This window comes from Remersonia thermophila, chromosome 1 (assembly GCF_042764415.1).
Source record: "Remersonia thermophila strain ATCC 22073 chromosome 1, whole genome shotgun sequence".
Lineage (NCBI taxonomy): Eukaryota > Fungi > Ascomycota > Sordariomycetes > Sordariales > Chaetomiaceae > Remersonia > Remersonia thermophila.
The window spans coordinates 3,995,647-4,009,529 of record NC_092217.1 but is presented as its reverse complement, the minus strand read 5'-3'; the positions used below and the strand labels follow the sequence as shown (position 1 = coordinate 4,009,529).

Here is a 13,883-nt window from a genome sequence, read left to right as displayed (position 1 = left end):
GCTGGAGCTGCTATATAGACCTATGTTTGTTTTTTTTCCGAGCGCGTCTCTAGAGAGGGTGACGTCGATGAAAGTTGGGTCTGAGCATTCTCCTATCCTGGTTCTCCAATACGATACAATATATGACCTCTCGACTTGTTCATCGCCGTTGAAGACAAGACTCCACGTGTAAGACTGAGGTAGGTACCTAGATGGACTCGATTCTCAATCATTTTTAGAGCTCTTTGTATTCTATTTTTTTTTTGTTTATTTATTCCCTCGTATTTCTTTTTCTTTTTTTTCCTGTTCTTTTCTTCGCTGACTTTCTATCGTCTCAAGAGCATCCTGTCCATCTTGACTCATCTCATCTCAACCGTCGGATCGTCTGCACAAGTCCACGAACAGCGTCGCACGAACGCTTGTTGTGCCTAACTGAACCTACGGCTCCACTCTTCAAAACTTGAATGATTCACCTCTCACCCACATCTCGCTCAGTTCGCATTCACATTCCATATCCAACTAGCCACGGAAAGGGAGTTCAGCCGCATGTCCCTGAGAGGCTCACCCCCCTCCGATGCTTCAATCTCCCAACTGGACCGCTGCGGCTGTTGTAACAGAAAAGGTATCTCAGTCTCTGTGTCCCAGCAAAAACCTTAACTAAGCCTGAGCTGACCCTCTCACAGAGAGAAGAATTTTGACCCCCTCACTTATACAAACACATCCACACACACACACACACACACACTCTCTCTCTCTCTCTCTTACACACCTCATCCCAACCTACCATGGCCAACCTCACTCCCGAGGAGGCCTCCCTAGGTCACCTCCTGGAACGTCGCCAGCAGCTTACCGACGCCCTCGCCTCATCCCCCTACGATCTCATCCTCTACCTGGAACGGGCCGTCGTCTACTCCTCGCTCGCCTACCCCGACCTCGCCGCCAGCGACGCCTACCGCGCCCTGCTCCTCGCCGACGAGGTCCGCGACGAGGGCTTCGAGTACCACGAGGAGGCCAAGGAGGCCCTGGCCTCGCACGCCGACGTCCGCCCGTGCCCGGCGGTGCTCAACCACGGCGGTCTCGTCGAGGACCTGCTCCGCCTCCCCGCCGCCGCGGAGGGGCCATCGGACGATGCCGATAAGAAAGAGGGCGAGGAGGAGGGGCGGCCCCGGCACGAAGCGCTCGCCGACCTCGCCTCGGTCCGCAGCTTTCAGATCCTGTCCCGAAGCCTGCTCCTCGTGGGCTGCCTGCGCAGCGCCCTCGAGTTTTGCGAGCGAGGCCTGGCCCAGGCGCCGCGCGACCCCGAGCTGAGCGAGACGAGGGCGTCGATCGAGCAGGCCGCGCGGAGGCGGCTGGGGCTGCGCGACGACGAGCCCCTCGAGGCCCAGGACCTGCCCGACCGGGGCGCCGTCCGCCGCGAGGTGTACCCCTGGAACGCGCACGAGCCGGACCGCTTCTCGGACGAGTCGCTGGCGTTCCTGAACGAGCAGCTCGCGGCGGTGGCGCCCAAGCTCGAGGTTCGCGTCTCGAGGCTGCCCGTGCTGGTTGCGAACGCCAACGCGGGCGAGACCGAGGCGAGGCCGGTGGCCACCCCTCCGGCGACGGCGACGGCGACGGCGAGCTGCTCATGTGCAACCAGCTCGGCCTCTTCGCCAAGGAAGCCATCGCCCCCGGCGAGGTCGTGCTCGACGAGTACTCGCTCCTGACGGCCAACAACCGGCACAAGGAGTCGGCGTGCGACGCGTGCGGGACCGAGCTGTCGGCCGCCGAGGCCGGCCGGGCCGTCGGCTGCCCCGAGTGCGACGACACCATCTTCTGCGACGACGCCTGCCTCGAGGCGGCGCTCGCGCGGTACCACCCGGCCGTGTGCGACATGGACGTCGATTCGATCGCCAAGGACCCCGAGGCCAAGGACGCCGACGAGTCGCTGTACGTGCTGCTGCTGGCGAGGCTGCTGGCCATGGCGGCGCATCAGGAAGTTCACCCTCTGGAGGTGAAGGAGATCAAGTACAGTACGTTCCCCCGCCGCCCCCTCACCCCCCCTTTTTTTTTGAGTGTCCGTCCCATTTCCCCCATCTCTTCCATCTCTCCCTCGTTTGTTTCCTTCCCACCTGCGCTTCTCCAACTTGCTAAAAAAAATAATTCCGTTCAAACTCTCACAGTCTGGGGCGACTTCCTCCCCTCCCCCGTCGCCCGGGCCGACCCGACCCTCCCCTTCACCTTCACCCACACCCTGCAGCTGCCGCTGCACATCCTCGAGCGCATGGACGTCGACGTCTACGCGACGCTCGCGCGGCACGACCAGTGGGTCCTCAACACGTGCCTGGCAAAGTTCCGCGGCACCGCGTCGGCGCGCAAGAACCCGCGCGACGGGCGGCCGGACCTGGCCGCCGTGCACCCGCTGTGGTGCCTGGCCAACCACGACTGCGACCCCAACGTGACGTGGCGGTGGGAAGGGGGCCGCATGGTCCTCAAGGCGCGGGAGACGCGGGTGGTCTCGGGCGAGGCCGGGGGCTTGCGGGCGGGCGACGAGGTGCTCAATCACTACTGCGATGTGGACCTGCCGGTGAGGTTGAGGAGGGAGTGGGCGAGCGGGAGCCTGGGAGGGTTGTGCATGTGCGCGAGGTGTCAGAGGGAGGCGAAGCTGGAAGAGGAGGCGAGGTAGCAGGTAGAGCGAGGGATGGGAAAATACAAACACCCACCACAGGGTTTGGGGTATTAAGGGGTTGTTTTGTGAGATGCGGGTTGTAAATGATGCAAAACATCTTTTGGGGCACCCTTGCTCGTAGGGAACAAGGAAAAAAAACCATGGGTTGGGCCAACACATGGCAAAGGGACCCGGTGAACCACATACCTAGCGAAGGTAGGTGGTAGGATATACAGAGCATACATACTATACACAACCACCTCAACTAAAGACAATGGCACGGGCAGGCATCGTGTGTGCAGGAGTCGAGACGACCTCCCAGGTCTTTTCATTCCAGGCCTTCCAAAAGCCAAGAAGTCTAACTTCTGTTGACCGAGCGCGCAAGGAGTAAGGAAGCTGTACCTATATCCAGGGTCTCCAGGTCTTTGGCGCTTCCTGCTTGTTGATGTGATTTCCACATCCAGGAATCCGCCCCTCTCGATACCCTCATCCTCTTTCTTCTGATCCATGAAAGGGGGCCTTCGACTCCCAAACGCCAATCCAATTGATAGCCTGATCCTTATTCCAAACGACTTCAGTTATCACGCGTGGGCGTGTGTGTGTTGCGAGTCAAGTTCCCCATCCCCGTTTCCGTCTGTCCGTTCGTCCCGGTCCGTTCCGTTCCGCCTCATCCGCATGCCATCATCATTGATTACAACAGTGGTATAAAAGAGAAAGAAAAAAGAAATCAAAAAAACAAGAAAAAAAAAAAGAGCATATATAAGAGAGGCCCGAGCCGAAACCCGTCCAACCCAGCAAAGGAGAAGCCGAAAAGGATAGGTGCATATAGAGGGGTGATGTGATGCGTCCGCCTGCCCGCTGGCGGTTCCTCGCAGGATGCGTACCACCGGTCTGGTGCCCGCGAGAACAAGAAAAGCAGAGATTATGAGTTGAGAGAGTCGACCTGTCGACGGACGTATAGAGTTTTGTTGTGTTAGCAGGGGCGGTCTGTGCTGCCACGGAGGGTGTCGCAACAGGCGGTGATCGGAATGACCGACGGCTCGTTGGTTGTCGAGTCCGGGGGGTTCTTGGAGGCAGATGTTCATATCGCCATGGCTGTCGCGTCGAAAAAAGAAATTGGTTGGGGCTCGTCGGTCCCATCCTTTTGTTCGTCGAGTCATTGCGCGCCTGCCCCCGTATCTCGGTTGCAAAGCCATCGCATACCTCCCCCTTTCATCCGTTGATCATCCGGCTGATCACCTCGTCGTACGTAACCCATATGCCAGACCCGAACCGCCCGAGCCGAAATATTCCAAGGGCACACGCCCCAACCAAACTCGTGCCCTGTGAAAACCCAGAATCCCAACTCCCAAAGCCCGCCCCGCGGCCCAAACATGGATATCGTAGGAATGTTTGTTGTATGGTTTGTGTTGAGGGGAGAAAGAGAAGAAAAAAAAGGATATGCCCCGCCAATTTGTTGAAAAACGCCGAGCCGATGCTATGCGATGCGCAGAATCATGGTTTGTGAGGGTGGTATCGTGCGATGGAATGGGTTGATGGTGTTTTACATGGAGCCGAGACGCAGCAGAGCCTCGATGGCTTCGCGCTCCTGGGCGTCGGAGGCCATGGCCCCGAGCGGGCTCGGCACGAGCAGCTGAGGAGCGCCCGCGTGCGAGGGGTGCAGCTGGGGCGGGCGGGCCATGCCGGCCGAGTAGGATCGCGAGGCGCCCGCGAGGCCCGAGGTATGGACCGTCTGGAAGGGGAAGGGGGCGCGGTTCTGGTACGACGAGGCGCGGAGGGCGGCGGCGCCGACGGCGGCCCAGTCTTCGTCGTCGGTGGCGTCCTCCGGGTCGTCGTTGTGCCTGCGGCGGTAGTCGTCGTCGTCGTCGGGCGCCTCGGAGCACGAGGCCGAGCCGGAGCCGTCCAGCGACATCTTGTCGGCCTCGTGGTCCATCATGTCCATGTCGGCGAAGCGGTCGTCGTGAGAGAAGGCGGCCGAGAAGCCGCCCAGGCTCGAGGGGAGGTCGGCGCCGAGGCGGGCGCGGTCAGCCGCCGCGCCCCGGCCGGGTCCCTGGAGGATGGGGATGCTGTTGGGATGGGCGCCGGGCGAGGCGTGGCGCGACAGCGACTCGCGCGGCGGCTGGCCGCGGCGCTTGGCGTCCCACCGGCCCCAGCCGACCTTGAGGAACTCGACGTCGCCGTCCAGCCCGCCGCCTCCGTTGCCGCTCCCTTTCCCCTCGAGGGCGGCCACGACCAGGCGGCGCGCCTTGGCCGGGGCGATGCCCGCGAAGCCCGGAACCGAGGTGGTCAGGTAGCCCATCAGGTGGCGGATGGGAAGGGGGCCGTGGTTCAGCAGGATCTCGGGCAGGTGGAACTTGGCCAGCATGGCCGGGGTGATGGCGCCGGCGGCGTCGGCGGGCGAGTCGTGAGCCTCGGCTCCCGGGCAAGCGCCGGCGTCCAGCAGGTCGATGTCCGAGTCGATGGAATCGAGACGCGCCCTCTGCAGCTGGGCCTTGAGGCCGTGGGGAGGGAGCGACGGCGAGATCGAGTTGGGAGGGGTCGGGAGGTCGGAGGGATGGGGTGTCACAGGGACGCTGCGGGCCGCTACAGCAGTGAAGTTGTCTCGGCCCGAGGTCGCCGCGGCGGCGGCGGCGATATCGCGGGCAGCAGAGGCCATGGTTGCCATGTTGACGGAGCGAAGGCTCGACTTGCTTCGAGACGTGTCTGCGAGGCGGCGCGACCGTGTGTTAGCAGCAACAGCAGCAAGAGAAGCAGAAGCAGCGGCGGTGGTGTTGGCGGTGGTTCTTCGGGACAGCGAGCACACGGTGCGCGGGAGCCGGCGGCGACGGGCAAGCAGACAACGGCGGGGGCCGGGACTGCTGCTTCGGCTTCGGCCTTGGCCCCGGCTGCAGCGGAAGAGGCTCAAGGGAGCCGTGGCGACCATGGTATGTATGGTATGGTACACACCGACGGGAGGTCGGAGGCTCTCTTTCCCTTGGTCGAGGACCGGGCGGGGGGGTAGGGCAGTTGGAGGGAGATGGGGGTGGTAGTGGTGCCGTGTGTAGTGTCGGGTGGACTGAGTCACACACACATCACACACATACAGACACACACACACACACACACACACACACACACAACCTAAGAGAGAGGAGGCTGAGGCGGGCGGTCACTCACTGTTTCGTCCGAAGCAAAGCGTAGGGATGGCCCAAGATGTAAGAAAGTAAAGAAGCTCTTGGCCGAGAATGGAGGCGGTCTGGACAAAAGCGGGATGGCAAGGACGGCGGTGGTGGTGGTGGTGCTGCTGCTGCGATGATCAATCGTCGTCGTCGTCTGTGACTAACAACAAGAGAAAAGGCTTCTCCTGTGGCCAAAAGTCGGGGAATGGGCGTGGTTTGTTGATTGAATGCGTTGGGGAGGCAGAAGAGAGGAACAGGCATGGGGGGAATGACAGGCCAGGGCGGCGTAATAAAGGAGGGCACCCTTGGGGCCATGACTTGGACTGACAAGCCCGGGTGTGTGGTGCGTGGTGGGCGTGTGCGGTGTGTGGGTGTGGGTGTGGGTATGGGTGTGGGTGTGGGTGTTGGGTGGTGTGGGTGTGCGTCCACCAGCCCGGGTGGTGCGTCCGTCAGCGTGCGTGTGCATGCCCTGAGTGCGTGTGTAGTGTACGCAGTACGCAGTACGCAGTATGTGAGTTGTGCGCATGCCCATGCCCATGTCCATGCCCATGCCCATGTCATGTCGCCATGCCTTTTTGCCTCAGGGAGGTTGCCTTTGGTAGGTTGCCCTTGGCTGAGCGAGAAGAAAGCCGACCGACCGACTGGACCGACCGACTGGACCGAGCGATGGGGACTGATGACCTCTGACGGACTGGGAAAGATACACCACCACAACCTGGAAAGTTACGGATCCCTTTACTTACACAGTACACGACATCCCAAGTCCGACAGAGGACCCAGCCGGGTCTGGATCCCGGCTCCACTCGCCTGCCTTGCCCTGCCTGCCCTGGTCTCGTTGCCCTTTCCCTTTTCCTCGCTTTTGTCACCCGACGGTGTGCAAGGGCGCCAGCATCCCTGCCGTTTCCTGCCATTTCCTGCCATTTCCTGCCCTTCCCTGCCATCTTTTGTCTTCCATGGCTGGTTCGCCGCCGCCGCTTTTTGTCCAGCACGCACACACGCGCAGACGCAGCCCAGCCCTGGGCAGCCATGACGCATTTCCAAAAAAATCAACACAAGCCAAAGCAAAAGGGAAAAAAAAAAGCCCCAAGACAAATACCTGAGGTAAGATGGCCGCTGCGCCCTTCGGCGAAGCCGTCTGCGCCGCGTTTCATGCCACTTCATTCGATCCGCTTCTTCGCTTCTTCTTGACAAGTACTGCGTACACTTCGGCTCCCTCCAAATTGCTGACCGACAATAATAAGAAAAAAAAAATCCCACAAACCACAACCCAAACACTGCTAATTTCGCCCACGCACAAAATTACTTTTCTTCTTCCTGATAGTTATCGCTCGGTTCGGGGAAAGACCCGCTTGGCTGGGTCCCTATCAAACGGGAGAGCCGGGTCGGGTCCACTGCTCCAGTTCCCCGGATGGCGGATGATCTGCTGACGGGGAACGCTAAGAACGCCTGTTATCGTGTACACGTATCGTATCGTATCGTAACCTCTGTACGGTACAGCACGCTCCGTGTTCATTCGTTTCAGGTTTCGTCGAAGCATGCAAGGCATGGGAAGCATGGAACACCTGCGCTGCTTTTCTGGAAGTCTCTTTGATGGCCACACCGACCGGCACGCCGACCAGTGAGCTTGCAGAAATCGACCTTGTGCTCGGCCATCCTCTTCATCCCTTGTTCCGAACATCTTCAGGGAAAGGGGGGAGAGAGAGGGAGGGGGGCGGGTTTCTCCCATCTTACCCAACTTCAGCCGATCAACGGGCAAAGCCAACAAACAGGAAACGCCAACACACCCACGGGAGGCCGACCCCCTGTTCACGTGCCTCGGGCCATGGGCTCCTGTCGCGTAACGGGGAGAGAGAGAGAGAGACGTACGTAGAGAGGGGGGTGCGTCATATCTTCCAGCGCCCAGACCCGGTCCCCGACCCGGGACTCCAAGGTTCCTGCTTAGGTCACCGGGAACCTGCTCAAGCCCACAGTAGTGCTCCGTACCGTAAGGTAGTTAGCGTCGGGTGGTGGGTTTCGTGGTTGTGCGTGGCCCTGGAAAGGCTTACAATTTGTCAATGGCTTTCTCCCTAGGTTCCCACCTTCTTCCACCTAGGTAGGTAGGTAAAGTACCTAGGGCTTGTTTTCCCTTCCAGGGTCAGGTTGTTTCAACCAACGTTATGCTCTGGAGGTGTGTGGGCACCGGACCTCATCGGTCAGTCGGTCGGTCAGGTCGGTCGGGTCGGTCGGGTCCATCAGTGAATCAGCCCATGCATTCCGCCCCCCCCCCCCCCAGCTCGCCGCCGCCCCGCCGCCCGGCGGATATCTGTCAGGGCAATGCCGGCGGCTCTGAAACTCCCAATTGCCCGTTTCCACGACAGTGCCACTTAGACATCCACGACAGCGGCGCACAGAACCCAATGTGACTTTGGAAAAAAAAAAAAAACCCTCCCGAGGCCTCTGACCGCAACGTGAACGGCTTCTTCCCCCGGGTCGGCCAATGTGCAGCCCATCAGGGATCGAGGGATAGAGGGAGCCGAATATTCCCGCAAATCCCTCTATTATTTTATTTTTTGCCCTTTCGTCGTCGTTGGCCGTGGCCCTTTTTGTCCGTCTCGTCCCCGATTGGGGCTTGGGCCGGGGCGGTCTTGGCTCGATCCGAGTCCAGCTGACCCTCCTTGTTCAGTCCCGGGCACGGTGGGATTGGCCAGCAAGGGACGCACGCGCTCTCACGCGGCCGCCGGACACCTTGAGAGCTCGGCTAAGGTAGCCTCCGTCCCTCTGGCTACACAGTGGTTATCTGTATCGCCGCCGCCGCCCGCCGCCGCCACCCCTCGCCGTCTCTCGTCTCGTGTGCACCGTGAGCCATCCATCATTTGTAACCGCCTGATAACGTTGGATCGTGAATATGTACAGTAGTAGTGTGTACATACTATTAGGGCTCAACCCCCCCTCCCTCCTCCACTCCCCTCCACTCCCCCCCTCCACCCCTCCAAGCTCATCGTGGCCGTGGGCAAAATGGAGCCTCGACCCGTGATTGCTGCCCCGCTCAGGGTACGCAAGGCATCCTGAAGAAGACCCAAATCTTCAAGGGAGATGCCGGGTTGGTTTTCCTCCCGCCGCCGTGATCCGACAGCTCCAGCTGTCCCCACGTTTTGTTTTGTTGCGAGAAGCCCAACGCGGGTCCGGATCGGCAGATGCTGGGGGGGGGGGGGGGGGGGATCCAGCAAACTGTAGGAACAGGGCTTAGTCGGTCTTGACAACTCAGAACTCCAGGGGGGCGGGGAGGGGGAGAGGATCCGAATTGGGCCTGGCGAGCACGGCGGATCCCCGGATCCCCAATGATGTTTCAATGGGCAATGGGCGGTGATGAAGTCGGGATCTACCCGCCTCTCCGTTCCGTCTCCCATCGGTACCTCTGTACATACGCGCTAAGGCATCCTTCCGCCAAAAGAGAAAAGCCCGAAGCTACCCATGGGATGGACGGATGGATGGTTGGATGGTTCCCTCGCCGGCCAGGAGGACACGTCCTCTTCCGACGCGGCCAGAACGCCGCCGCCTCAAGCGACACGATGAATGCGGTGGCGGCGGCGGCGGCGGCGGTGGTGGTGGCGGTAGCGGTGGTGGTGGTGGTGATTGTTGCCAACAATTAATAAGAACCATGCCAACGTCACGCATTGGGTGCCGATAAAGATCAACACGTACGAGTCCCCGCGCGCCGTCTCTTCCGTCCGACGGCGTCGTGTGTGCCGCATCCAGTCCCACGCAGCCTTGCGCCCGCCTGGGCCGCCCGCCCGCCCCCGCCAAGGTACCCGCCCCTCTTACACGCTCCGGCTTTCGTTCCGGAGCGTTGTGTGTACATACGTGGGCGTCAACACGTCAATTCCCAATGCGCAGCAATCTAATACGGCGTCAAGGCTGTCGTGCTGGGGGTCGTGCCGACGAGGTGTCGTGGTGCCAGCGAAAATGCCCCCCAACGTTGACTTGGACGCGAGCTGATGCCGGGCGGTGGGAGAACTAAGGTAGCGGGGCTCCATCAACAACAAGGGCTCACTGTGGTGAGTTAGGTAGTTATACCGTAAACCACGACCACGACCACGACCACGACCACCATCCTCCATCCACCATCCACCAGATCCAAACCGTTGACAGGCCCATCCCATTGCCAAACCCTACCCTAACGTGCCACCACAAACACCACAATCGTTGCGAATTTGTGCATCTCGTTCCGTGGGGATCGCGTATCAGTCCCCCGTCCATCCATCCACCTCTCGCTCCACATCTGCCCCTAGCGAAAGCAACCGGCCGGAACAGAACGCGGGGTGCTTGGCTCCCGTGCCCCCCGAGGTTTCCGGCCTCGGCCTCGGAAAGATAAGCTGTCGCGGGGCCTTCCATGTTGTTGATAGATAGATACGTAGGTAACTATTTTCAGCCCTTCGTCAATCAGGTCCGTCCAACGTTTCGAATCTCTCCGCATCCCGCTCCCCCCCCCCCCTTGCATCGTGCCCGCATCGCGACCTCGGCGCGTGCAAGCTCACAAGCGTGCAAGAGTAGAAGAACGTGTGCCCATTCCAAGCAGCACTGCACCGCACCCACCCCACCCCCTCCCCTCGGGCCCCCATCCCGTCGGCGGCGGCGGCGGCGGTCATCCCGCACCTGCTACGGCACGCGTGGCAGGCTAGATCGCAGCGTGATCTCGTGGCTCTTCAAGCGCTTTGTTTCCTCCCCACTTACACCCTCAACCGTGCCACATGCCATCCATCAGGTGCACCGCCCGCGTTGCGCCTCGGTCCAAGGATGGCCCAGAGTGTAAAAAAAAAAAAAAAAAGGAAAAAGGAAAAAACGCCGCACGTCCGCAGCAGAGCAGGCAGGAGCATATCGATCGCCGTCGCCATCTCGGGGCTGATCAGGCCCCCGGCGTCATACCCACCAACTCACGCGGACTCGAAAAAAAGAGAAACGAGCTACGTACTTGTCGTCGGATGCTGCACAACACGTTCCCCGCACTCGTTTCATCTTCAACGATTGGCTCCGCAACGGATTGCAAGCTAGATCCGGCGGGGGGTTTCAATCCGCAGCGTAGCATTCTGCTCGAGCCTGTTTCGAACCAAGATGGCTGTGTGCGTGTGTATGTGTGCGTGTGTGTGTGTGTGTTTCTCTGTTCAATGCTGCCGAGGAGGCGAGGGTGCGGTCGTGTGATGCAAGACAAGAGCCGGTGTAGTTTCTTGATGAATCCCGGATGAAGGTGATGAGTCGGATATTGCGGGGGATGTTCATGGTGACGTACAGCGGCCGGCCGAAGACGACGGCGGACATGACCAGGCCGACGTGCTTGAGCTCCCTGGGCTCGATCGTTCGCCGTCGTTGCGCTTTTACGCGCTCTGCCCTTGTTGAAAGACATACTGTCGGCAGGCCTGGTAGATCATCGTCAGTAAACTCGTCGATACGCGAGGCGGCGTCGATACGATGGGAAAAAAAAAAAAAAGACCTACCGCCTTGAGCACGTTCAGCTCCGCCCTCGACTGCTCAAACACCCTCCGGTAACCCTCGATGCTCTCCCTCAGCACCAGCTGCTTCGTCGTTCGCCCCTCGCAGATGGCCTTCATCTTGAGCTCCATCTCCTTGCGCAGGAACGGCTTGCCCAGGCTGGTCTCGAAGCGCATGCGGTCAAACCCTTCGATGAGCGCGACCCCAAGGCTGGTCGGGATGAACTCGCGCACTCCGGATCCGCCGCCGCCGCCGCCGGAGCCCCTCCGCGGCCGCCCCGCCCCGCACGACCACCCCGTCCTCGGCCACGACCCCTGCCTCCGCGACCTGCGGCCGGCGCGGCGGCGGCATCGTCGACGTCGTCGGCATCGCCCGCGCCGCCCCCGCCGCGAGGCACGGTGCGCACGTACTGGCGCTCCTGGATCTTTTCAATGTGCTCGGCCATGGTGGCGTCGGTGCCGATGCCGTTGGCGTCCATGAGCGCGATGAGGTCCGCCTCGGTGAGGTAGCTCGGCGCCGTGGTCTTGCCCTCGGACAGCAGGGCCTCGGTGGGCTCGAAGCGCTCCCCCACGGTGAACCGCGGCAGGACGGCGGTCCCGGACCAGTTCTCGTACGGGTACACGTCGAGGTAGTTGCGCTCGAGCACCATGACGCCGTGCGCCGAGAAGACCTCGTCGCCGTAGAGCATCTCGACGTCGCTCGCCACGCCCTTGGCGTCGTCGGAGCAGCAGGCCAGGAAGCGGCGGACGACCAGCTCGTAGAGGCGGCGCTCGCCGTCGTCGAGCGCCTGCGGGGCCGCGTACGTGATGGGGTGGATGGGCGGGTGGGCCTTGTCGTCGTGCCGGCCCTGGCGCGGCTGCTGGAAGGCGCCGTCGACGAGGTTCTGAGCAAAAGGCCCCCAGCGCGAGTCTTGGGTTTGCTTGCGCACGAGGGCCCGCAGGTCCATGCCGCGGTCGAAGCGGTCCGTTTCGGTGCGCGGGTAGCTGATGAAGCCCTTGTTGTAGAGCTTCTCGGCGATCGTCATGGCTTGCTGGCCCGTCATGCGCAGGAACCGGGTGGCCATCTTTTGGAGCTCGACGGTGGTGAGCGGGAGGGGTTTGAACTTGCGCGTGGGCTTCTCCGACACCTTGGTCACGGTGGCGGTGCGCGCGACGAGGCATCGCTCGTACAGCACGACGGCCATCATGCGGTCAAAGAGGCGGTGCCGAGCCCAGTTGAAGTTGACCTTGATGCCGTCGCGCTCGTGCATGACCTTGATGGACCAGAAGGGCTCGGGCACGAAGTTCTTGACGCGGAAGTACCGGTCGACGACGAAGCCGAGGGTGGGGAACTGACAAGAGCCTGTTCGATTCGGTGGGATCGGTGGGAGCACGATTAGCCAGCCGTCCGAGCCACCATCGGCCCTGTCGTCGAAAAAAAAGAGAGACAGAGAGAAACGGCGTACCGTAGCTCAGGGTGAGGCCCTGCAATGGCCCACCCATCGGCCGCAGGCTGAGGGTCAGGAACCGGGTGAAGGCGTAGCCGATGCGTAGGTCGAGCTCGATGCGGGCCGCCACGGCGTCGACCTGCTTCTCATCGAGCGAAACCAGCCGCCGGGCGGCGGACAGGATGTGCCTGGTAATACCCTGATCAGCACCTCCAAGGTCAAAAGAGACGTTGGGGGCCGGCCGACGTACGCTCGCTCGACGTTGCTGAAGCGGGCCCGCTTGACCTGGATCTGGCGGTTGCCCTTGCGCGCGGCATCCCGGATCTCGCTGCCGATGTGCTCTCCTTCGCGGTCGCAATCGGTCCAGATGACGAGGGCCGTCGCTCGCTTGGCCTGGTCCTCGATGTTCTTGGCGATGGACTTGTTGTCCTGGGAGAAGGTCAGCTCTCTGGCGACTTGCGCGTCCCCGGCGACGGCGACGGGCCACGCCGCAGCAAAACGTACGTCCGGGACCACCGTGAGCACGGGGGCGTCAAACAAGCTGTCCGGCGGGGGGAACTCCCATTGCTTGTAGTCGCCCGGGAACTCGACGGCCGTGAGATGGCCCTTGACGGCGGTCATGGTCACGTCGCAGTGGCCCCATGGCGGGCCAAAGTCAAAGGTGAACGAGTAGTTTTTGATGTAGGTATTTCGAGTGTTGCTCTGGGACACGCCGTGTGAGCGGGCAGGATCGTCGGCCGGAACCAGCCCTGACTCACGGTTTGGTATTGGCCACCCGACAGGTGGGTGGCCACGGCCTTTGCTATGGAGGGCTTCTCGGCCACGCAGAGGATGCGCGTCATGTTGGTGGTGGTCGCCGTTGCGGCCGTCGCGCGTGAAGCGTAGAAGCCGAGCCGGAGGCGAGAACCCAGGTGGGCGGGGTTGACCAGGTCGTGATGTCTCAACCAGCAGCGCAGAGCCGCCACGGAGGCTCGCCGTATGTTCATCAATGCACGTGAGCGCTCAAGGCTCAAAGAAAACTTGGATGGCTATCTCATCGACAGGTCCGTAGAGAAGAGGATGCGAGATGCTGCAGAGCTTCACCCGGAATCAAGACCCGTTTTGCTGCATAGCACACCACATCCATGATGCGGTCCGAAGTTGCACCCTGGGAACTGGGATTCCAGAAGTCCTGGAGATGCTCCGTGATTTGGGAGGGCGCTGTCAACCCAAA

General features: G+C 61.4%; 3 protein-coding genes across 3 annotated transcripts; 1 reads left to right on the top strand and 2 right to left on the bottom strand.

Moving 5' to 3' along the window:
- Positions 1-764: 764 nt before the first annotated feature.
- Positions 765-2,641, top strand: VTJ83DRAFT_1116 (uncharacterized protein; the record flags this gene model as incomplete). Its single annotated transcript, XM_071007240.1, has 3 exons — positions 765-1,493; positions 1,556-1,988; positions 2,139-2,641. The coding sequence occupies 3 exons, from the start codon at positions 765-767 to the stop codon at positions 2,639-2,641; spliced, it is 1,665 nt and encodes a 554-aa protein (XP_070870469.1).
- Positions 2,642-4,166: 1,525 nt separating this feature from the next.
- VTJ83DRAFT_1115 (uncharacterized protein) lies at positions 4,167-5,288 on the bottom strand (the record flags this gene model as incomplete). Its single annotated transcript, XM_071007239.1, has 1 exon — positions 4,167-5,288. The coding sequence occupies one exon, from the start codon at positions 5,286-5,288 to the stop codon at positions 4,167-4,169; it is 1,122 nt and encodes a 373-aa protein (XP_070870468.1).
- A 5,517-nt stretch (positions 5,289-10,805) lies between these two features.
- Positions 10,806-13,656, bottom strand: VTJ83DRAFT_1114 (uncharacterized protein; the record flags this gene model as incomplete). The annotated part of the gene is made up of 9 exons (XM_071007238.1): positions 10,806-10,854; positions 11,045-11,098; positions 11,161-11,171; positions 11,250-11,558; positions 11,603-12,585; positions 12,689-12,858; positions 12,921-13,099; positions 13,175-13,372; positions 13,429-13,656. 9 exons carry the CDS (start codon positions 13,654-13,656, stop codon positions 10,806-10,808), a joined length of 2,181 nt encoding a protein of 726 aa, XP_070870467.1.
- Positions 13,657-13,883: the final 227 nt, after the last annotated feature.